At 54.3% G+C, this 23,343-nt stretch overlaps 2 protein-coding genes across 3 annotated transcripts; one reads left to right on the top strand and one right to left on the bottom strand.

Moving 5' to 3' along the window:
* Positions 1-7,467: 7,467 nt before the first annotated feature.
* IGSF8 (immunoglobulin superfamily member 8) lies at positions 7,468-14,604 on the top strand (the record flags this gene model as incomplete). 2 transcript variants are annotated; one of them, XM_079697078.1, is made up of 7 exons in its annotated part: positions 7,621-7,672; positions 10,773-11,150; positions 11,850-12,311; positions 12,638-13,045; positions 13,266-13,679; positions 14,043-14,173; positions 14,357-14,604. In XM_079697078.1, 6 exons carry the CDS (start codon positions 7,621-7,623, stop codon positions 14,156-14,158), a joined length of 1,830 nt encoding a protein of 609 aa, XP_079553204.1. In that variant the 3' UTR covers positions 14,159-14,173; positions 14,357-14,604. The 2 variants fall into 2 exon arrangements, with proteins under 2 accessions (XP_079553205.1, XP_079553204.1); XM_079697079.1 differs by having other exon boundaries at positions 7,468-7,672; positions 14,043-14,604.
* A 3,377-nt stretch (positions 14,605-17,981) lies between these two features.
* KCNJ9 (potassium inwardly rectifying channel subfamily J member 9) lies at positions 17,982-21,746 on the bottom strand (the record flags this gene model as incomplete). The annotated part of the gene is made up of 2 exons (XM_079697599.1): positions 17,982-18,313; positions 20,897-21,746. 2 exons carry the CDS (start codon positions 21,744-21,746, stop codon positions 17,982-17,984), a joined length of 1,182 nt encoding a protein of 393 aa, XP_079553725.1.
* Positions 21,747-23,343: the final 1,597 nt, after the last annotated feature.

The following is a 23,343-nucleotide window of genomic DNA, read 5'->3' as shown; positions in this document are numbered from 1 at the left end:
CAGCATGTCCATTTTTTGGAAAAATTTTTATTGGAGTATAATTGATTTAAAATGTTGTGTTAGTTTCTGCTGCACAGCAAAGTGAATCAGTTATACACATACATATATCTACTCTTTTTTAGACTCTTTTCCCATATAGGTCATTACGGAGTATTGAGTAGCGTTCCCTGTGCTATACAGTAGGTCCTCATTAGTCATCTATTTCCAGTCGGTATTTGTTCAATGAAAAGTTTATAGGGCGGAGAGGCTTGGGAAGAGAGACAGTGGGGTGAGGGAAGATTTGGAGTTTTGGGGACAGATAGGTCTGAGCTCGTCATACCTTGGCCACTTAAAAGCTGTGTGGCCTTGGGCAAAATGCTTAACCCCTCTGAACCTCAAGTTTCTCATCTGTTAAATGACACCATTTGGCACAATATGCTGTAAACACTGGAAGTAATGTCCAAAAAGGCCTTATTGTACAGGCATCTGTGAAATTGAACAAAGGAAACCTAAATCAAAATGGAGTCAGGAAGTCATGAAGGGAGGTTTCTCATGCACTCATTGCTCACCACAGCTTACAGATCCCAGCAGGAAGAAGGAAGGCTTCCTTTTGGCCCAGCAACAAGCTGCCCGCCACTTGCAGCCAATAAAAATTCCCTGCCACGGCCTGCCCTCCTCTCCTCCCATTTCTTCCTAAAACCTAGTAAAACTTGACCTTCCCTTTGTCTCCTTGGACTTGCCTGTGGTTCACCATAGTTTGCTTGTCCTGAATTGCAATTCCTGTCCTATTCATGAATAAACTTATTTTGGTTGGCTTAAGACCTTGTTTCATTTTTGTTTTATTTTTTAACATCTTTATTGGAGTATAATTGCTTTGCAATGGTGTGTTAGTTTCTGCTTTATAACAAAGTGAATCAGCTATACATATACATATATCCCCATATCTCCTCCCTCTTGCATCTCCCTCCCACCCTCCCTATCCCACCCCTCTAGGTGGTCACAAAACACCGAGCTGATCTCCCTGTGCTACACGCAGCTGCTTCCCACTAGCTATCTATTTTACATCTGGTAGTGTATATAAGTCCATGCCGCTCTCTCACTTCGTCCCAGCTTACCCTTCTCCCTCCCCACATCCTCAAGTCCATTTTCTACATCTGCGTCTTTATTCCTGTCCTGCCCCTAGGTTCTTCATAACCTTATTATTATTATTTTTTTAGATTCCATATATATGTGTTAGCATACGGTATTTGTTTTTCTCTTTCTGACTTACTTCACTCTGTATGACAGACTCTAGGTCCATCCACCTCACTACAAATAACTCAGTTTCGTTTCTTTTTATGGCTGAGTAATATTCCATTGTATATATGTGCCACATCTTTATCCATTCATCTGTCGATGGACACTTAGGTTGCTTCCATGTCCTGGTTATTGTAAATACTGTTTCATCTTTAAGGGTGACACTTCATCACAACCATTAAGGGATCCGAAGGAGATGAATCCCCTGGAACTGCATGCCCTCCGCTCCTGTGAGATGTCTTCTTCTTAGAGGTTCACAAGCCTCCTCTCAGATTCGAGCTCCCTCTTTTTGGTTGAGTTCTCTGACTTTATTCAGGATCTGTTTTCCTGAAGGCATTGTCCTTTTGGTGAGTACTTGTTTGTTTTTCTGAACTTCTAAGTTAACATTATGGGATCCCATAAACACTCTCAGGATGGCCCTTCCTTTGGGACCCTGGCCCATTCTGTGTTTAAAAACTATGGTCCCTCCTCACTTGCATTTTTAATGAAACCTAACCAAAGATCATTTAGAACTTCAATGGCCATTATGGAGAAGCTTCAATATCCCCAAATTTGTTTCTCTCAGAACTAAACTTGAGGACCACAACTCTAAAATACAACAAATTGAATGGGATACCTATTTCAGTTGACATCTTGAGGCTTTACAAAAAAACCTTTCTAAATTGACAGAGGTGAATAAACCATTACAAGAAGATTAAAATGCATTGGAAGACTCTTCATCCTCTTCCCCTACTGCACATACTCCACCTCCTTTGTACCCACCACATCCTCATTCCAACCCTCCCAGTGAATTTCCCCTTTTCTCCAAACCTTTCCCAACTTTCTCTTCATCCGAACCTCTTAGAACCTGCTCCTTTAAAATCAGTCCCTCTGGGACTTCCCTGGTGGTCCAGTGGTAAAGAATCTGCCTTCCAATGAGGGGACACGGGTTCGATCCCTGGTTGGGGAACTGAGATCCCACATGCTGCGGGGCAACTATGCTCGTGTGCTACAACAAAAGAACCCACAACGAAGATCCGGCATGTTGCAACTAAGACCTGACCCAGCGAAAAGTAAATAAATAAAATTTAAAAATATTAAAAAAATTTTTTAATATCAGTCCCTCTGAGGATCCTATTGCTAAGCCTCTAATTTCCTATGTCCTCTAGACTAAGGCCAAACTAAAAGCCATAGTCAAGGATTTTCCTAGAGCTACTGAAGATCCTTATAGATTTTGCAGAGGCATTTAATACAGTTACCCAGACTTACCAGTCAGGTTCCTCAGATTTATACCAGCTAGTTCACATGCTTGTTGGCAAAGGCCAAGCCCAACATTGAATGAAAACACCTAATTGGGATAATCCTGAAAAATCTCTAGAACTGCAAATGAGAGACCTACCCCCTGCCTTGTTACAGGATCAGGCTATTACAGTCAACTCCAAATGTTTTTGAGATTTCTGGTTTCCCTCTGGATGTCCAATCCAATTGGGTAGGCTTCAAATCTGTGTTCATCAGTGGGCTAAACCAGGACTTTTCTCTCTTGGTTAAGAGAACCAGAATAGAATGGGAAACCATGTCCATTGCAGACTTAGTTTGGCAAACTAATTAGCCTGCACCTTAGATGATTATACTAAGAAAAAGACCATTAAAATCCTTAATCTCTAGCTTCAGCAGATGGAAGCCTCTAAGCAAAATGCCCCCGACCTGTTGTTACTGTAAGAAGTCAGGACACTGAAAAAAAGGCTGCTATAAACTAAATGGTCCAGGAGTCTTCAGTCACCCAACCAATCTTTCCAATGTCCTTCCACATCCCAATGATGGGACCCTGAGGAATCACAGGGGCTTTCCCCAACCCTTCTCCAGGCTGGGAATGACATTCCACTGGAGCTACTATTAAACAGCCCCTGCTTCAGAATACTAAAATGATTCATATAGTGGGGATATCTGATAAACTTCAACAAGTCAAGAGAAAAAAACCATTGCATCAAAAATGCTTAGTGCCCTTTGAACAAGAGTGAACAGACTGGTGATGACAAAGTGAGGGAGCAGGTTGACACACTGTTTAAAGTGTTGCATATCGTGAATTTTAACACCAGGGTGCAGACTTTAATGTTGCTTTCCCAAGTATTGAATTCTCAGCAGATGATATCAGACCAGTATTATGCAGCATTGCATAGGAAGATGTTGGATCCAGGGATGATGTTTATTCCTAAAATACAACCCAGAAAAATCTGTCCTCACTGCTTCTAGGCACTTTACATTGCTTGACGGACCATGTGAGCCTTGGCAGATGGATTTCATACAGCTTCCCCCACCTCACGGGCGTAAGTATGTCTCGGCAACGATTTGCATGTTTTCTTTCTGGACTGAAGCTTCTCCATGTAGGCAGGCTACTGACTCCTCTGTGGCTAAGAACCTATTGGAAAAGATCATTCCTACCTGAGGGGACCACCTCCAAACTTCATAGTGATAGGGGAACCCACTTTACTGGTCACGTGTGACAAGAAGTCTGTGCCATATGGCCAGTTCTACAACATTTTCACCGCAGTTATCATCCCCAGTCTCCAGGACTAGTCGAATGTACCAATGGCATCATCAAAACCCAATGGGAAAAATCTGTAGAGACCCTTCAAATACCCTGTCCAAAAGCATTGCCATTGGTCCTTCTGAACCTTAGGGCCACTCCTTTCGGAGCCCACAAACTATGCTTAACCATATATTAGAACAATCTTTCCATGGCATGCTCCCAGGACATGAAGACCTTAAGCACCATACCTTACAACCTGGAGAGTTGTCTATTGGAAAAGACATCTCCAGAAAGACTCTCTTCAACCCCATTGGAAAGGTCACTATCAGGTACTGTTAACCAATCCTTGTGCCATGAAACTCCAAGGAATAGGCTCTTGGATCCATATATCACATCTAAAGAAAGCACCAAACCCTGACTGGACCTACACCCCAACTGGTGACCTAAAAGTAAAGATTTGCAAGAATTGAAGCATACAGTAGCTTAAGGAAACAGCTTTCCCATGATGACCGGCCTGTATATCTTTTCCCTACTCTTACTTCTTGCCTTATCTTCTCCCTCTCTTTCTTGGAAAGACCATGATCTTACCCATATTTCCTAATCCATTGCCAAAGGGGGAAACCTTCTGACTGTTGAATATGTTACCAGAAACCTCGATATGTCCATGACAGTGGTGACCCTCTGGTATTAAGTCTGCTTGATGTAACGAAATAACCCCTCTCTTTGCAGCCTTGAGGGACAAAATCCACAGGACAGAATGGTTTCTTCTTAAATATTCCCCAAACGTCATTGACTCTTGGCTCTAAAGGACCAACTGGTAAATTCCAGATAGTGGTACTGTTAATAAGTCGTATGTGCACCACCTGGCTTTAGCCTTGTCTGTGGCAAATGAAACTCTCAATGAACTTATGTATGTTTCGACAGCTGGTAAATGGAAGGCCAGTGTTTACTGGGATATTTAACCATCCCTGTTAATATCTATAATAAATCTGAAGCTTCCCACTGATCTTCCCCATTAAATCTTCGTATGGGAATTACCTGGGGCATACATGACTCCAGGCTTGCCTCCATAGCGAGAGGCTTTCCCCCTTGGGTCAAAGTGCCAATGAGAATATGAACATAAATCTCTCCCTAACATTAGAAGAGCTAGCTGATTCTGCAGCCTAACAATGATCACTTGATTCCTTGGCTAAAGTAGTTGTTGACAATCAATAGCCTTGATTTTGAACAAGGTGGCATTAGCATATACCACCTGTTGCATATGGGTAAACGCCTCTGGAGAAGTAGGAACTCAATTACACAAGATCAGGGAACAAGTGCACTTGCTATTTGTTCAGTTGACTACTTTAGGATCATGATTTAAAGCCATCATAGAAACAAAGTCATATTACTTTTAATTTGCTTTGTATAATCTTAAAATTTTGCACCTGTTGCCTGCCCAACCTCTGCAGAAACTATACACCAAACAGAATGTTGACTCAACACGATGTTTTCAAGGACAGATTTTGATCAAAAGGGGAAAATGTGAAAATGAACAAAGGAAACTAAATCAAAATGGAGTCAGGAAGCCATGAAGAGAGGGCTCTCACACACATATCACTCACTGCAGCTTACAGATCACAGCAGGAAGAAGGGTTTCCTTCTGACTCAGCAACAACAAGCTGCTCACCAGTTGCAGCTAACGAAAAAGAAAACTGCCACAGCCCTATCCAGTTTCCTCCTAAAACCTAATGAAAGCTGACCTTCCCTTTGTCTCCTCCGACATGCCTATGGTTCACCATAGTTTGTTTCTCTCAAATTGTAATTCTTCTGCTATTCCTGAATAAACTCATTTTGGCTAGCTTAAGACCTTGTTATTTTTAAGATCAACACGTCCCATAAATTGCATCTATGATGATGATGATGATGATGATGATGATGATGATATTTGGCAACATCTCTCATCTCTCAAGCATCAGGAAGGCATCATGTTCACTCCACTCCCCAATAAAGGGAGAGTGGCTTTCCTCCAAAAGCTTCCCTATACATTTCAGTTTTCACACAGCTCAGTCTGGCCTGTGGATGAATTTAGATGGAATGAATCTGGAGATATCAGGCTGTAGATATGACAAAGTAGGAGGGAAAAGGCACCCTGCTGCCCTGTTCCTGGGCCAGAACTGGAAGTATTGAGAGGGGAGGGCTGGACCTCTGATTCCCTCAACTGTCCCCAGCATTCTGTCTCAGAATTTCTCCAGTCTCTTCAGGGTTCCTGAATGTGGCTTCAACTGAGCACCTCCTCTGATCTAGCCACTGTGCCAGGCTCTGGAAAGACAAAGTCAAGAAATATCTGGTCTGGCCTGTGTCACTTCCCCTCTCTGGGCCTCCATTTTCTCCTCTGTAAAAGGGAGTGAGGAGTGAGTGGGAGGGTTGGGGGAATGAGTGGGGACTGATGGAAGTTTGAGGATGAAGGTGCTAGATGAGCTCTGGGGTCACCTCCTACGGATGGCCACTTTGACAGCCTTAGCTTTGCAGACCCGGCTGTCCCTTTTCCTGGTTCTGGCTCACCCTTTCAGCTCCTCCCCACTCCCCACATTCTCCATAGTTGAGAAAGAAACAGAGTGCCTAGGAAAGATGACTTTTCCTGTCTCCAACCTCCAGGGCATGCCCCACCCCTCCCAGTGTAGAGTGTTGTCCGCTTCTCCTCACTGGAACTAGAGACTCCTTCACCTAAACCCAGGCTCACCCTTTCCATAGGTCCTAACTAAACCTCTTAGCAAAGAGTTTAAATAACTTATCCCCCGGCCCCATCTCCTATTTAGTGTATTCTGTGCCGAGCACCTTCTGTACATTATCTCAATTAACGTCACAAAAATCCTTTGGGATAGATGTCATCCACCTCGATTTGCCAACAAGAAAACAGGTTGGAGGAGGTTAAGCAAGTTGACCAGGATCGCCAGCCAGGAAGTGACAGCATCCAAACGGCCCAGCCTTCTTCTTCTTCTGGTTCTGCCCCGAGGGGGTGGCAAACAGGTCTCCAGTGACCTTGCAGAGCCCTGAAGCGCCCTTCAGACCAGATCCTCCTCGTTTCTTAACTCCTAGATCCCGCCCTTTCCCACCAGCAGGGTTTGCGGCGAGGCCTAGAGGCCCAGAGCAAATGGCTGGACTCAAAGTGAGAAGCCACAGTCACCTCGCCGACCCCAGGGCCCCTGCACCCAACTCTCAGGGAAAAGCCGGAAGGTGCAGGGTACCTGTGCGCTCTGCGGAGCTGCCGGGGATTTGGCCACGACCAGGTGCAGCCCGCCCCCGGACTGGGGTCGGGGCGGAGACAGGGCTGAGGGGGGCGGGCCTGGGTGAGGGTCGGGGCGGAGCCGGGTACTGAAGAGGGGGCGGGGCTAGGGCTGGAGTCCGGGCGGAGCCTGGAACAGGGGCGGGGGGAGCCGGGGCCAAGGTCCAGGACCCCGTTGGGGCACACCCGGGGACCTGAGCGGGGCCGAGGTCTGGAGGGGTCAGGTCGGAGTTGGGGACCGGAGTGGGGCCGGGGCCGGGAGCCCAGGGCGGGGGCGGGGGCGGGGCCCGGGTAAGGCGGGGCGGGAATGGTCTTCCGAGTTGCCAAGGCGGGAGGGAAAGCAGTAGGCGGAGGAGAGGAGGAGGGGAGAAGGGAGGAGGGGGGAGGGCAGAGGGAAGAGGGCAGAGGGAAGAGGGCCGTGACTTGGCAGCTCCAGCTTCGCTCAGCTTCGCTCCGCGCACCCACGCCTCGCTGCTCCGCTTCGTGCCCCCCACCCGGGCATGCGCCCCCCGAACCCCCGGCCACCCAGAGCCCGTGCCGCCCCCCAGAGCCTTCGCAGAGCCGGCTGCGCAGGATGGGCGCCCTCGGTCCCAAGCCGCCGCCGCCGCTGCTGCTGTTAATCCTGGGTAAGCCCGGCTCTGGCTCCCAGCCCCGCCCGGCAGGTGCCTGCCACCTGGTGACCAGCCCTGCCCGCCTCCCCAGCACTTCGGAGCCCCTCGCACCCCCTTCTCCGTCAGGGGCTCCCCCAGCCTCCCCGGGCCTGGCACCCAGCTGCTCTCTGTGGCCGCGCTCCGAGCCAGTCTTGGGGCGGGCGGGGGTGGGGTAGCGGTGAAGGCTCCCCAGTTCTAGGCCCCGGGCTGGGGCACAGTGAGGACCCACCGAGGTGTCGCCCCCAGGAACCGCCAGGCCCCACTTCTCAGCCGGCACACTCAGGTCCTGAGGTCGCTGCGCACAAATTCTGCGACTCCTCTCTGCCTCACTCAGCTTCAGGCCCAGCCTTGGGTGCTCGCCCTGGTGGGCAGTGCCTGTCCATCTTTATAATTGCCTAAGTTGGCTGGAGGCCCAGGGGCCGGTTCTGCCCACAATCTTTGAAGTACATCTCCCCTAATTGCACCCCCCCTACCCCCCTTCATCATCTGAAGTCGGAGGCAGTTCCATCTCCATCCTGGGCTGGGTCTTTCCCCCACTTTCCCTCTCCCAGATAGCAGCACTTGGCTCTGTAGCCTCCCACTGGTTGTCACACCCCCTTAGTCCCAGCTTCCCTGCCTCAGGAGAAACCAGGCTCCATGGAGACTGATGCTGAGATCTCCAAGCACCCTGTATCTGTTGTGGTGGGTGTTCATGGTGGGATGTTCTGGGCCACCGCTGCATGGATGCATGAGGACAGTGACAGTGGAAATGTTTTTGGCGTGAATGGGAGGGTTCCCTGTAGGGATGGTCTGGGGAGGAGTATGGTATCGAGGCAGTGAGACTGCCTGTACAGATGTTCACGAAACTGAAACCCTTGAAATAAGAATACAGGGTGGTGACGGGGTGGCTTTGGTGCCAGGATTTGGAGCTGCCATAGTTAAGGCAGGGGCTGACGTAGCCCCAGCCGCCTGTTTCTAGACCAGAGCTCCATCGCAGTGCCAAGGAGCCTCCATGTGCTGCATAGGTCCCTGGGCCCTGTGGGACTAGAATGAGTCCTCTCCTTGGGGCCCTGGGTGGGAGGCAGGAGGATATACAGAGGAAGGAGCTGTGAGGCCTAGCTGCCTAGTACTTGGCCCTTTTTCCCCAGTGCGCAGCGTGGAGCAGAGAGGAGCCCAGGGTAAATGTGGTGCAAAGAGATAGAAGAGCTTGCCGAGATGTGAGCGCCCTGGGTGTAGGCACTTACTTTCATTTTGAAGATGAGGAAAATGAAGTCACTTGCCCCAGAGAACATATCTAGTGAATGTTGGGGCTTGGATTTGAAACCACTCCCATCTGACTCCAAAGCAGGTCTCCTTGCTCTCCTTTCCCTCTCCACTAACACAGAGGAGGGGACCTGGCTGGAGAGAGAGCTGCCTGGCAGCTGGTTTCCCAAGGCGGTGGGGATGACTTTCCCATGGGGATCTCCAAGCATCAGCAGTTGTGGAGCCAGGAAGATGGGAGGGGGCCCTCCTGAGCAGAGTCTGTCCGGAGCCCAGGGAAAGTGTCAGCTCGCTTGTCTCCACCATCACTCTGATTATGAAACATCCTCGGGCAGAGCCCTGCTGAGACACAGGCTCACTCACTGTCAGGGTGGAAGCTCTTAGCTGTCTTCCAGAAACTGAGGCCTGGGAATGGAAGGGGCTGGTCCAAGCGGTACAGCTGGGGATGGGGATGGGGCTGGAACCCAACCTCCTGATCCCAGTCTGTGCTCTAACCGAGCAACCACAAGTTTTCCCTCTGACTCAGCCGCAGGAAGAAGGGAAAGGTAAGGGTAGTGCTTCTGGAGGAGCTGGAGGACAGTTCGACTACAGATTAGGTGTTTTCCTCCAGCCCCTGAAGAAAGGTGATGGTTATGCCCCTGGGAGTGACAGTCTGGTTGGTGAGGTCAGTGCTCTCAGGCCTCTCCTTGGAGTTCCCCATTGCCTCTCTGGCTTTGTCCCTCTGCAGGGGCGTGTGGAAGCTAGCCAAGGATAGTAGGAACTTGGCCAAGACATTATACTTCTTGTACCTTAACTTTCTTATCTGTAAAATGGAGGCAGAGGGCTGACCCAACCCTTCTTACATTCTGAGGTTCTGTGATCTGGGGCTGTGGAAGGATGGAAGGAGAGAAGGAAGAAGCTGAGCCCTCCAAGGCCACCGGGAGTATCTGCGAGGGCAGGGTAGGGGTGAGGGTGGGGTGAAGAAGAGCTTTGGCCTCTCTGAGGAGAGAAAGATGGGAAGGGGCAGCTGGGGGCTTATTGCCTCCCTACTGAAAGGGAGCGGGGATGTAAATAAATGCACACCATATGCAAATGAAGGCTTCTGTTAGAGAGCTGGAGGGGGTGGGGTGAGGGTTATTTGTCAGCTGGGCCTGCCCGGGAAGATTGGCAGGCACTGGTGGGGGAGGGGAGCTTCTACCCCCAGAGGCCAGGGCAGAGGCTGGTTCTTGCCCCATGAGCCTCAGCTGCCTCGGCAGCCCTGTGGGGTGGAGAAGCAATGAGCTCATGGCACAGCTGGAGTGGGGAGGGATTGTGTGGTGAGAACTGACTGGGCCTGTGCCCTGTCCTGCTCGGGCCACTGGCTCCATTGTCTGGAGTCCCCTGGCCCAGGTGACACAGCTGAGCGAACCAGCCCTTCTGATCAAGATTTTGCCAGCTCCCTTCAAACAAAGGAGGGGGACATGTGGTCTCAGGATCCCTTAGCTAGAAGGCTCAACTGGCATAAACGTGGGGAAACGGGGTGGAGGGGGAATTAGGGGACAGCCGGAATCAGGAATGGTTGAATCAGGAAGCAGATACACTCCTTTCTGACCTTAGGTGCCCTGCTTCTGGCCTGCCAGTAATGGGGTGTTTCTGGGTTCCGAGGCAAACCTGGCTCTATACCACCACCTCCTTGAGATCCAGGTGTCTTACCTCCCAGCATCCTTTGCCTGTTCTCGGAACAGGGCCCAAGTGTATACCAACTTTCCTCAGGTTTCCTTTCCTTTCACAAGCAGAGGTCAAGAGTGATGCGGGGGTGGGGGTGGGGGGATGCAGTAGGGACCCAGGCATCCCTAACTTCTCCTGTCCTTCCCTATAGGAGTCGGGTGCTGTGCCCGGGAGGTGCTAGTCCCTGAGGGGCCCCTGTATCGCGTGGCTGGCACAGCCATCTCCATCTCCTGCAATGTCACTGGCTACGAGGGCCCTGCCCAGCAGGACTTCGAGTGGTTCCTGTACAGGCCTGAGGCCCCAGAGGCTGCCCTGGGCATTGTCAGTACCAGGGATACCCGATTCTCCTATGCTGTCTTTGGGCCCCGAGTGGCAGCTGGTGAGGTACAGGTGCAGCGTCTGCAGGGTGATGCCGTGGTGCTCAAGATTGCCCGCCTACAGGCCCAGGATGCTGGCATTTACGAGTGCTACACACCCTCCACTGATGCCCACTACCTGGGCAGCTACAGCGGCAAAGTGGAACTGAGAGGTACTGGGCCCTGGGATGGGGTCAGGGCCGTGCCCTCCCAAAAGGCAGAAAGTCAGGGCCAGCAGGGACCTAAGAGGAACCTGAGGCCCAACGAGGTTAAGTGACTTGCATGAAGTCACCCAACAAGTTAGTGGCTGGCCTGAGACTCTAACCCAGAGCTCTTCATTCCAGTCCACTGCTCTTATTCTGTCAAGCTACTTCCTGGGAGAGGAGAAGTGTCCTTAAGCTGTCCAGCCCTTTTCCATTCCCTGATAGGGTAGGGGAGCCTGATAGGGTGAACAGACTCCATTCCTGGAGATTCCAGGATCCAGATCTGGGGGAGTGGGGGTGGCGGGGGAAATAGAGGCAGGGTAGGAGGAGTGAGACCACTTGACATTCTTGCTCTCTTAAGTTTCTTTGTCTTCTGAGAAGGAAGACAGAGCCACTCTTCTGAGTATTTCAAACAGGGGTCAGTCTCAAACGTAAGGGTCAGTAGGCGATGGGCTGGTTCTATGAAATTCAACACGTATTGAGTGCCTGTTTTGTGCCCAGCACTGTGCTTGGCATCATTGGGTTACAGAAGAAATAATACAGCATGAAGCCTCTGCCTTCTAGGAGCTCACAGTCTATTTAGGGAAATAGGTTGTAGGTAGGAAACAGTACCAAGTGTTAGTTACTGTACAGCTCCCAGCCCTCCCTCACTCTAGCTGTTCTCTCCAGTTCTTCCAGATATGCTGCAGGTGTCTGCTGCCCCCCCAGGGCCCCGGGGCCGTCAGGCCCCTACTTCACCCCCTCGCCTGATGGTGCACGAGGGGCAGGAGCTGGCACTGGGCTGCCTGGCACGGACGAGCACGGAGAAGCACACACACCTGGCTGTGTCCTTTGGACGAGCCGTGCCCGAGGCGCCAGTGGGGCGAGCAACTCTGCAGGAAGTGGTGGGACTCCGGCCCGACATGGCCGTGGAGGCCGGAGCTCCCTATGCTGAGCGGCTGGCAGCAGGGGAGCTGCGGCTGGGCAAGGAGGGGACTGAGCGCTACCGCATGGTGGTGGGGGGCGCCCAGGCAGACGACGCGGGCACCTACCACTGCACTGCCGCTGAGTGGATTCAGGATCCCGACGGCAGCTGGGCCCAGATCGCGGAGAAGAGGGCTGTCCTGGCCCACGTGGACGTGCAGACGCTGTGTGAGTGCCACGTGTCCCACGGCGCCAGCTGGGAGCCTTGGTATCTCAGTAGGCACCATGGCCACCATGGGCACTAGATGGCCATCGTCTGACTCCAGGGAGCCCGCCTTCCCTAGAGTGAAGTCCCATCAGTATCACTTCCTGTTAGCATCTGTACCCATGATGGGCTTTCTCTGCTCAGAAATTGGGTGTGGGGATGGGAGGGCCATGGCTGAGGGGTGAGAGCCAGGCCCCTGGGTGGCCTTGAAGTTTCTGCTCTCAAGGAAGGACAGGTGCTCTGTGCCCTCTCCTGCCTCCCTGACACCCCTTCCCCTCCTGTGTTTCAGCCAGCCAGCTGGCAGTGACAGTGGGGCCTGGGGAACGTCGGATCGGCCCAGGGGAGCCCTTGGAGCTGCTGTGCAATGTGTCAGGGGCCCTGCCCCCACCAGGCCGTCATGCCGCGTACTCCGTGGGCTGGGAGATGGCACCTGCAGGGGCACCTGGGCCCGGCCGCCTGGTTGCCCAGCTGGACACGGAGGGTGTGGGCAGCCTGGGCCCTGGCTACGAGGGCCGGCACATTGCCATGGAGAAGGTGGCTTCCAGAACCTACCGGCTACGGCTGGAGGCTGCCCGGCCTGGGGATGCGGGCACCTACCGCTGCCTCGCCAAGGCCTATGTCCGAGGGTCTGGGGCCCGGCTTCGGGAAGCCGCCAGTGCCCGCTCACGGCCCCTCCCCGTGCACGTGCGTGAGGAAGGTGAGAGGGGGCGGGTTGGCCCTGGACAGGATACGGGGTCTGCAGAACCTTTCCCTTCTGCTTCTGTGCCTCTCTGCCTCTCCATCGGCTGCCTCCGTGTCTCAGCCTCACATTCCCCTTCTAAGATTGTGGGAACACCCGGAGTTTCTGGGGTGTTGCTTTGACAGCAGTCCTAACCCCATGCCCCCTGACCTTTCACCTTCTGACCTTTGTTCTGCAGGTGTGGTGCTGGAGGCTGTGGCCTGGCTAGTGGGAGGCACAGTGTACCGCGGGGAGACGGCCTCCCTGCTCTGCAACATCTCTGTGCGGGGCGGCCCCCCCGGGCTGCGGCTGGCTGCCAGCTGGTGGGTGGAGCGGCTGGAGGAGGGGGAGCTGAGCTCTGCCCCTGCCCAGCTGGTGGGTGGTGTGGGCCAGGACGGTGTGGCAGAGCTGGGGGTCCGGCCCGGAGGAGGCCCCATCAGCGTGGAGCTGGTGGGGCCCCAAAGCCATCGGCTGAGACTGCACGGCTTGGGGCCCGAGGACGAAGGCGTGTACCACTGTGCCCCCAGCGCCTGGGTGCAGCACGCTGACTACAGCTGGTACCAGGCGGGCAGTGCCCGCTCGGGGCCTGTCACGGTCTACCCGTACACACATGGTGAGTGGTGCCCCGCCTTGCTCATGCCCCCCAGCCCCCCCTCAGCCCCATGCTCTTGTTCTCCCTTTTGCATCTCATCCTCCTGCTAGTGGTCCCTCTGGTTCCTCTGTCTCTTCCTCTTCGCTTCACACGGAAAGTCTGAAAGTCCAGCTTTCAGCCCTTCAGTGCCCGGCTGCCCCGGTGTCCTGGTGGTAGGGGCTGGCTTGAGCGCAGAGGGGGCAGGGAGCAGGCGGGGGAAAGCCGTGTGTGAACGGGAGGAGGTGGTGTGGACAGCCTGACCGAGAAGGTACTGGCATATGGGTGGGGACGTGGGTGGAGGGCAGTGACACCCCAGGCTGAACACAGCTATCCTCTCTCGCCCAGCCCTGGACACCCTGTTTGTGCCCATGCTGGTGGGTGCAGGGGCTGCCCTAGCCACCGGAGCCATCATCCTGGGCTCCATCACCTGCTGCTTCATGAAGAGGCTGCGGAAACGGTGATCCCTCACACCCCAGGTGAGGGGCAAGGACCCCCAGTCCCAGCTCTGTCTTCCCTAGTCCTGAGATGAGCAGCTTCCTCCCTGGTCCCAGCTGGAGAAGGAGAAGCCCGTCTCAGCCCCTCTCAGCTCTGCGGGCCAGGGCCAGGAGGAAGTCACACTCTCCTTAGCCCCCTCCACGTGCGTTCTCCCGTTCCTGCAGGTGTGACTATCTTCCAGCCCAGCCGCAAGCCCGCCTCTGGTGTCTGAATATCCTCTCCCTCTGCCTGCCCTTCCTTTAATTTATTTGACCTACTCCCGCCCAGAGTGGGGGACACGGCCCCCATGCCCCACTCCTTCCTTCCCAAGCTCCTCCCTCTGGCCTTCTGTTCATGATCTCATACATAGCCCAAAGGGAGGCCGTTCCCTGTCCTAGAATTAGTTTTTGTAAAATGTGAATAAACTTGTTTTATAAAATCCAGGGCTGGCTGTGTCTTCCCCGCTATGAGGCTCTAAGAGGCAGGGGCGCGTGGCAGGTGGGCTACTGGGGGCTGACAGCCTCTTCTGGATGACCCGTGCCTCTCTTCCCCCCGCTCAGAAACACCATCTGGCCTCCGTGGGCCGTGCCACCCACCCCGGGAGGGGAAACCTGGGTCCCATCTGCTGTCTGAGCTGTCAGTGCAGAGCCAGTTCCTGTTGGGATTCCTCCTTGGGGTGGGGAGAGAGAAAGGGGGATGAGTTCCAGTTGAGCACGGCCTGTGCCCCTAGACTTCTCCTAGGTTGCAGGGCAGGGGCTTCCAGGGCCCGGTGCCCTTTTCTGAGTCCCCACGCTATTCTGCAGTCTCATTCTCTTGGTCAGGCTAATCTTGGACCTGACTCCTCCCCCCAGGCCCTGGGGCCTCAGCCTTTCTGCTCCTGATCTTCATTATTCTGCCTGACAGCAGCAGAATGGAAGGCCCAGAACACAGCCACCTGGGCAACGGGGACGCCAGCAGTCAGAGGGGCCCCTGCATACACACGCCCCACCGCCTGCGCGCATGCCCCCTTGCTTCACCCGTCCTCCCGTGCCCCCGGGGCTCCCTGCATTTGTCTCTGCCTAAGGATTCTCGGATCCTAGAATTCTTAGCTGCACTGCACCTCGAGAGGCACGCAGTCTACCTCTTTCAACTCAGTTATTTAAACATTTATTGAGCATTACCAGTTTACCAAGTGTTGTTTTTACAGATAGGGAAACTGAGGCCCAGAGAAGTGATGCGACTTGCCCAGAGTCATAGAACTAATTCGTGACAGTGTCAGGACTAGAACCCAGGTCCCCAGACTCCTCGCACTGCACACAGTGGGGCCCTGAGTGGTCGCTGAGTGGCAAGGAGAGGGGTGGCGGGGTCTCAATGCCTTCCATCCAGCCTCAGTTCCTCTACGGTGGGTTCACTTGCAATGGGTGAACTACCACGTGAGTGAGTGTGGACACCCAGAGCCCGCTCCCTCCTGTCCAGACTCCAGATGTTTCAGCAAATTAAACCAGAACTGCTCCTCATCCCATGCCCCAACATTTGTTCTTTGGGAACAGCCAGCATCAGGGTTCAGGGACCTCATCTTTGGGTGATGGTGACCCAAGTCACCCTGTGACCTGAGGCAAAGACGTTCTCTCGGAGCGGACCCAAGCTGGCATGGGCTCCCTCTGCAGCCCCCTTTCCTGCTTCCAGGAGGCACGGCATCCCCCAGGACCCCAGCTTCCCAGCCTGGAATGCAGCACACTAGGGTGCTTCCCTGCAAAGGGCTCAGACTTTTGTTAAAGAACAGAAATGGGGTGCAGCCAGGGCCAAGGGCTGGAGGTCACTGCTGGGCCCGTGTGGCGGAGCGTGTGCCTGCCTGTGTGTACACACGTCTCTCCCAGAGGCAGGTCCCCCTACCTCTGCCCTTTATCGACTCGCCATTGCTCCTCCTTCACAATCCTGGGGTGGGGGGTGTCCCTGGTGACCGCGATGACCCCAGGAAGGGGGTGCACGTGACCACCTCTCCAGGGGCTCCTGCCCCAGCTGGGCAGACAGCAGGTCACAGTCATATCCAGATATTTGGACTCCCGTTTGTCTCTCACATCTCCCACATTTAATCCTGCCTCTTAAGTCCTACGTGAGATTCTATCCTTTGCCACAGGTGCCCTTCCTACTTCAGCTCACCACCACCTTGCCAGCACCTCCCCTGAAGCCCTCCTGACTGCTTTGTCCCATCTATCTTGCCTACTCATCTTGCCCGAACACCATCTCTAGCTTGTCACAGCCCTATTTCCACTGACGGGTGAGTCCCTAGGCCCAGAGTCAGACTCTTCAGCCTTGGTTTCATGGTCTCCTTTCCCCCCACCACAGTTCTCCATACCCATTATATTTCAGTCTCCTCCCCAAGGACCCTCAGCTACTCCTCAGCTTGATGCCCACCTCCTGACAGGACCCCCAAGTCTGCTTAGGGAAGGGCTTCTCAGAGCGTGGTCCCTGTTCCAGCAGCGTCAGCAGAACCTGGGACTTGGTAGAAATGCAAAGTTTTGGTCTCTACCCCAGACCCATTAAGTCAGAAACTCTGGGAGTGGGGCTCAGCCATACGTGTTCCCAAGCCCTCCAGGGGACCCTGATGCCCACCCAAGTTCATGACTGCTGGCTCAGGTCACTCTCCAGGCCTGACTTAATCCCTAGCTTTCTGATTACCAAGCCCTTCCACCCCCTGCTCGGAGAGATCGCCCAGGTTCTCAGCTTGAAAGAGTTGCCACAGGCATATTTCTCTGTTTTTCCCACGTGTACTGTATTCCCAGAATAGGAATTGGGTCTCTGACTGTCCTCCCCACACATGCCCGGGTCAGTGCTCTGGACCCAATGGGCACCCAGTGAACCACGTGAATGACTCCCTTTCACTGTGCCCTAAGACTGATTCTGCTTTCCTGAGGACCCCGTGTCCCAGCTCTAGTGAACTCATATTTCTCCATCTCTCCCCGGCCCTTCTTCCTCCTCAGAACCTCTCTATCCCCTCCTGCCCCTGCAGTGGTACTCACAAGACCTCACTTCACTGTCAGAAAATAGCCATCCCTGGTTCGCCTTTCCTAGGCCCTGCCCCAGGGCCCCCAGCTCTGGCATCTCCCCCATCGCCGGTTTCCCTGCACACATGGACAAGGTCATTCACACCCTGCTGAGCCGCCCTGCAGCCTTTTACCCTCCCTCTCAGCCTGTCACAGTGGCAGGGGTGCAGCTGGGAGGGCACCCGCCTCATCTCTGCCCGCCTCCGTCCAGCTTTCTCACCTCTGGGTCAGCTTGGGCTACTGTGTCCAGTGAGACAGGTGCGCCAGACTCAGGGAAGCTGGCTGAGGAGGTGAGTGGGGACTAAAATCCAGCCCACACTCTGCTCCCCAAGCCACGCACCCTAGTTTGGGGTAGTGTCAGTCTGGAGGAAAACGGCGCCTTTTTAGAATTTGCACCAAGATGCTCTATGAGTTAGCGGCAGCCCTGAGCACACCACCTGTCTGTTGGTCTGTTGGCCCATTCACCTATCCACTGGCTGGCTGTCTCTCTCTGTTTCCACCTTCTCATCCAACCCGCATAGGTCCATCCTTCTGTCCATCCATCCACGCGTGAACAGAAGTGAAGGTCAAACACAGACAGGCTGGCAAGTTTACCCATTCCCCACCCTCCATTCTCCTGAAATCAGGATCTCTCCCATCCATGTTGGATCCCAGACCTGAGATTCTGAGGAGGCTCCCCAGCTTTAGTGCGTTCCCAGGGACCTTGCCTGCGCCCTCCTCCACCTTCCACAACCAGCTCCCCAGTTACTTGTGTCTGGCCCTGCCACAGGGGTCTGGAGGAAACTGGTCACACCTTGGACTCACTCTCCAGGGGTGGCAGGCAGCCATTCTGCTCTTTGTCAGCCCCAGCCTCTTCGCCCGCCCCCTCCCCCAGCCCCTCCTCCTCCACCTTCTCGTCCAGCCGGCTGGGGATGGACCAGTAGAGATGGGCGTCAAGGCGGGCTGCGGCCTCAGCCAGCTCCCGGGCGCTGCATGAGGGTGTGGGCACCTCAAAGGTCTGATGGAAGCTGGCATAGTCCACCTCGTAGAAGCCATCCTCCAGGGTCAGCACTGACGTGAAGCGGTGACCCCACAGCACCTCATCCACCAGGTAGGAGCTCCGAGCTTGGCATGTCATTCCTGGGGGTAAGGTCATGGGTCAAGGGAGATCCCACCCCCAGCCTTCCCACCCCTGCCTCATTCCACAACCCTATTCCTAGAACTCTTCCCTGGAGCCCTCCTCAAGGACCCCCACCCACCCCCTTTGGTCCAGCCCGCTTTCTCTTTCTTCCCAACTCTTGTACTGGTCCAGCTCCCCCTCCTCCTCTCCATTTGCCCCAACTCCTCTTAACCTCCAGCCCACATTCTCCCCTCCTCTCCACTGGAGATGCCAATCAGAGAAGCTTAACCTTGAAACTCACCTTGGGGATCATCTAGCCCAATTTTCCTCTCCATACAGGGCTCCCCACTGGAGCATTCCCAATAATGGGCAACTAGCTTGCACTTGATTACATCCCAGGATTGAGAGCTCACCACCTCACAAGGAGCCCACTCCTTTGTGTGACGGCTCTAATATTTGGGTTGTTCTTTATACAGAGCTAAAATCTGCCACCCTTATTTTCATTCTCCTGCTGTATGACACCCCTTCAGGTATCTGAAAGCAGGAGTCTCAGTTTTCATCATGTCTTCTCTCCTTCAGGCTGAACATCCCTGTCTCCCTCGACCATTCCTGATGTGACCTGGCTTCCAAAAATTTTACTTTCTTGACTGCAAACCAGAATGGCCAAGGAGGATCCTTTAAGCACTCTGAGTATGATAAATACTCCAACTGTGGCCTGATCCATGCATAAGAGAGGGCTCGCCACCTCTCTCTTCTGGCCATGATGCTTTAGCTAATAGGGCCCAAGATTACATTACGTAAACATTTTTGGAAGCTGTATCACATTGCCTGTGGCCAACTAAAACCCACAATTCTTTTTTCACCAGAGCTCTTCCATGCTGTGCTTACATAAGTGATTTTTTAAAGCCTAAATGTAGAACTTTATATTTATTCGTTTTAAATGTCATCTTGTTGGATTTTGGCTCATTATACTTGCCTTTCAGAAGCATTTTGGATACTGACTCTCTCACCCAAAATATTACCATCCTTTCCAGCTCTGTCTCTCTAGAAAAATCCAACAAGCTCCCCTCCCTATCTCCTCCACCCCACCCTCCCCTGTCCTCCTTGCTGTGGGCCTGTGTCCTGTTTTCCCTGTGGGGTGGGCACACCCACCGGGGCAAGTGATTTTCCTTCTACCCTGAGATCTCTCATATTCCCCTCAGCTCATATCCACCTCCGAACAAGGGGGAACAGAAGAGTGAACATTAGCTAACCAGAGACTGGCTCTCAACATTGAAAGCCCTGCCCTGAGCAAACCTGGGGACACTGGTATTCTTCATTCCTTTGCTGAAGACTGGCATGTGTCCGGTAGAGGAGGGGAAGAAGAGGCAAAAGGGACACTGGGGAGAGGGGCTGCAAGGAAGAAAGGGAAGGGCTGGAGGTACAAAGGGAGAAGAGGGTTGGGCAGGGACTTCTCAGGTACCAGCAAAAATGTGCCAGCCGGTGAGATGAGAGGAAAGGAAGCAGGGTGAGTGGGGGAAGGGGAAGGAGTTAGGGGAGTATGGGGGTGGGGAGAAGGAGTGGGGAACACTGAGGCAGAGAGCGGTGAAGTAGAGGCTCAGCATGAAGGGCCAGGAAAAGGGTTTGATGGCACCAGTCTGGGAGAAGCCAGCAGAGGGCAATACTGGCAACAGTGGCAGGAACTGCAGGGCCCCCTGGTGGGCCTTTGGTTATCCCACTTGCAGTTTTCTTCTCCACTTCCGGATCTCAAGTCCCAAAGGACTCATTTGCTGCCCCTGCACTGGTCTTATCCTACCTGCTCCCAGACCTTTCACTGTATAAGCCTGAGTTGGAGGTTCTGACATCACAGGTACATTGCTAGTTCCTTCTGGAAAGGGGCTTGAAATGTGCAGATCATCTATCCTTTGTCAGTGGAAACCGAATCTTCTGATGGGTGGGGAAACTGAGGCAGAAGTGAGCTCAGCCATCAACCTCTCCCTAAGGTCCAGCCTAGGAATAACTCAGACCGTGAAAAACCTGCACCATCACATTCCAGGGGCCTGGACCTCTCAGTATTGAGAAAAACCTGGAACCTAACCCCTCCTTCCTACTCTGCACCCTAAATGCTGAAGCCAGACTGCCTGGGTCCAATCCAGACGTGGCCGCTTATTTAGCCTGTGACTGTGGACAACTTAACCTTTCCCTGGGGCAATTTCCTCCCTGAAAAATGAGCACAGTAAGAAGAAATTACCTTCATGGGGCACCGATTAAATAAACCAGGAGGTGTAAAGTGCTTTGGAACCGTGCAGGGCACAGAGTAAGCACTGGGTGTTGTCTATTATCATTACTCTCTCCTATTCCCAGTGACACAGACCTCTCAGCCCAGGGCCCCAGGCCAGGGCCACTTCGGAGGATTCCTCCCAGCTTTCTCTCGGCTCTCTGGGGGGGGGGGGGGTCACTCTTTTCATACACCCCCTCCCAACCCATCTCATCTCAGCCTCTCATCCTCCTCCAGCCTCTCCATCCACCCCCCCTTCCTCCGCCCTGACCCCAATTCCCCGCCCACCCGCTCCCCTCCTCCCCCTGCTCTTCCTCCTCTCCCTTCTCCTTCGGCCCGCCCGCACCCGTGGCTTCCACCATGCCCTCTAGGATGACGACGATCTCGAAGTCGTCCCTCTCTAGGGCGCGGCGCGACGCCTCCCAGAAGGGGCTGGCGGCGTCGATCTCGTGGCTGATGACGAGCGGTGAGACGAGGAAGAGGCGGTCGTCGCCCGTGTCAAAGCCCACGCTGAGGTCGGTCTGGTGCAGCGGGATGAACTCGCCCTCGAGCGTCTGGCGCGAGCGGATGAGCTTGGCGCGGATGGAAGCCTCGACTATGTGCGACGAGCGCAGGTCGCCCACGCGGAACATGAGGCAGAGGCGCCCGTCGCGCAGCGACACCACGGCGTGCGAGGAGAAGACGAGCGTGGCGGCGCGCTTGTTGGGCTGCGAGATCTTGACGAACATGCAGCCCACCATGAAGGCGTTCACCATGGAGCCCAGGATGGCCTGCAGCAGCAGCAGCACGATGCCCTCGGGGCACTGGTCGGTGATGACGCGGTGCCCGTAGCCGATGGTGGTCTCCGTCTCGATGGAGAAGAGGAAGGCGGCCACGAAGCCGTTGAGGTTGTTGACGCACGGCGTCCACGTCGTGTCCTCCAGGTGCTCCAGGTCGCCGCGGCCGTAGGCGATCAGCCACCAGATGGCGCCGAAGAAGAGCCAGGTGAGCGCGTAGGCCAGCACGAAGAAGAGCAGGCTCAGGCGCCACTGCAGGTCCACGAGCGTGGTGAACAGGTCGGTCAGGTAGCGGTACGTCTCGCGCACGTTGCCCTGCTGCACGTTGCAGCGGCCGTCCTTCTCCACGTAGCGCTGGCGGCCGCGGCGCCGCGGCTGCTCCTCAGGCCCCGGCGAGAAGGCGGCGTTCTCCTGCGCCATGGCCGTGGCCGCGGCGGGGAGGTCACGGCCCGGGCGGCGGCGCGGGGCCTGGAGGGGCTGAGAGGTGGGCCAGATTAGCCGAGCCGCGGGAGAGGCCGAGACGTCCAGGCCTGCGCCCAGGGGCCGGGTGGCCCAGAGCGAGTCCCTTGCTGTCTCAGCCTCAGCTTTCAGCATCGGTAGAATGGGAACAGTACACACAACCCTAGCCGCCCCCACCCCCAGCTCACAACACCGTGAAGATCAAATGGGATAGTGTGTATGAACTGGATCGCACTCTGCACGGCTGAGTATTTTCAGGGAAACGGGGTACCAGAGGTCTTGGTCCTACTGCTCTAACTGGGCTGTGCAGCACCTCACGGCCACCCCCAGACGAGAGGCCCAGGCAAGGAGGGAGTTTTCTGAAACGCTTAGACTGTGGGTTCCTTCGAGGCAGGTGCTTAATCTTCCTCTCCTGTGCAGAGCCCTCCCTGCCCGAAGGTCACCCCCGCCCCACTCCGCCCTGGCTAATATCAGGCAGTCCCCTAATCCCTGTCTCCGCAATTCAACCTGCTGTCTAACCAGGCTCTTTGGAAGTTCACCTGGAGACTGACACAAAGTCTTTCCCATTCCTCCCTCCTTGGACCTCGCTTACTCTACCGCCTCCCACATCTTCTTCCTCTCAACAAGCTTACAAAGGAGAAATGAAAGTGGTGGAAAATGAGTGAAAAAATCTCCAGTGGGCAAGGGTTGAACCTTCCCACCTTGGGAAATTCCCACTGGAAATCCTCCCTGAGGACTGACCATGATCATTTCGGCTGTAGCGTCAGCCCCATTTCCCCTAGGTTATTTCCACAGTGGAGACAGCCTGCAAATGGGCAGGAGGACGGGAGAATATGAGATCAACACGGACAGCCGGGGTAAAGGAAGCACAAAGTTCAAGGTAGGCTTGTAGCCCTCTAGTATCCTATTCTTCATGAGCCATTAAATCAGATAAGTGATTTAAGCACACACCTTTACCTCCTTCCTCCCTTCAGTTCGCCCCTCCCTCCCCAGCCTCCCACCTCCCTTGACTATCCTTAAACAGCCCCCCTCCATATGCCGCAAAGCTCACATTCCAAGGGAAGCCTACCTGATTTTGCTTTAAGTTCTTCCCCGTGAGGAGCTCTCTGAGCTAGCTGCAGGCTGCCCTGAGAGAGAGAGACCCAGAACCCTTCCCTAGGCACCCAGGGGCCCCTAGGTGGTATGGCTCGTATGAGGAAAGGTTAAGAATTCAGGACTTTTCAGCTTTCCCTTCTTCTTGGGAATCATCCTCTTTCCCCACTCCAAGGAAACCTGGGCTGGCTCGGGTGGGGTGATGGAGGGGAAGAGTGTGACATAAGGACCACAGATGGCCTGGACGTTTGACCAGGTCCTGGGGAGAAACTGCCTGGGTATGTAACTCCAAACCCAGCACTCTCGAATTTAAGTTCTGGAGTGAGGTGTTCTGCAGCCAGACCTTTGGAGGCTGTGTGTGTGTGTGTGTGTGTGTGTGCTGGGGTAGAGGGCAGGAGGAAAAACCAAAATGAGACGGCTTGGAGCTTAGGGGCATCCCCTACATTTCCAGGAGGAATCAGAGGAC

The sequence above is a fragment of the Hyperoodon ampullatus genome, assembly GCF_949752795.1.
Source record: "Hyperoodon ampullatus genome assembly, chromosome: 2".
Classification (NCBI taxonomy): Eukaryota; Metazoa; Chordata; class Mammalia; order Artiodactyla; family Ziphiidae; genus Hyperoodon; species Hyperoodon ampullatus.
The sequence above is the reverse complement of the archived record's forward strand: the minus strand, read 5'-3'. Positions and strand labels throughout refer to the sequence as shown.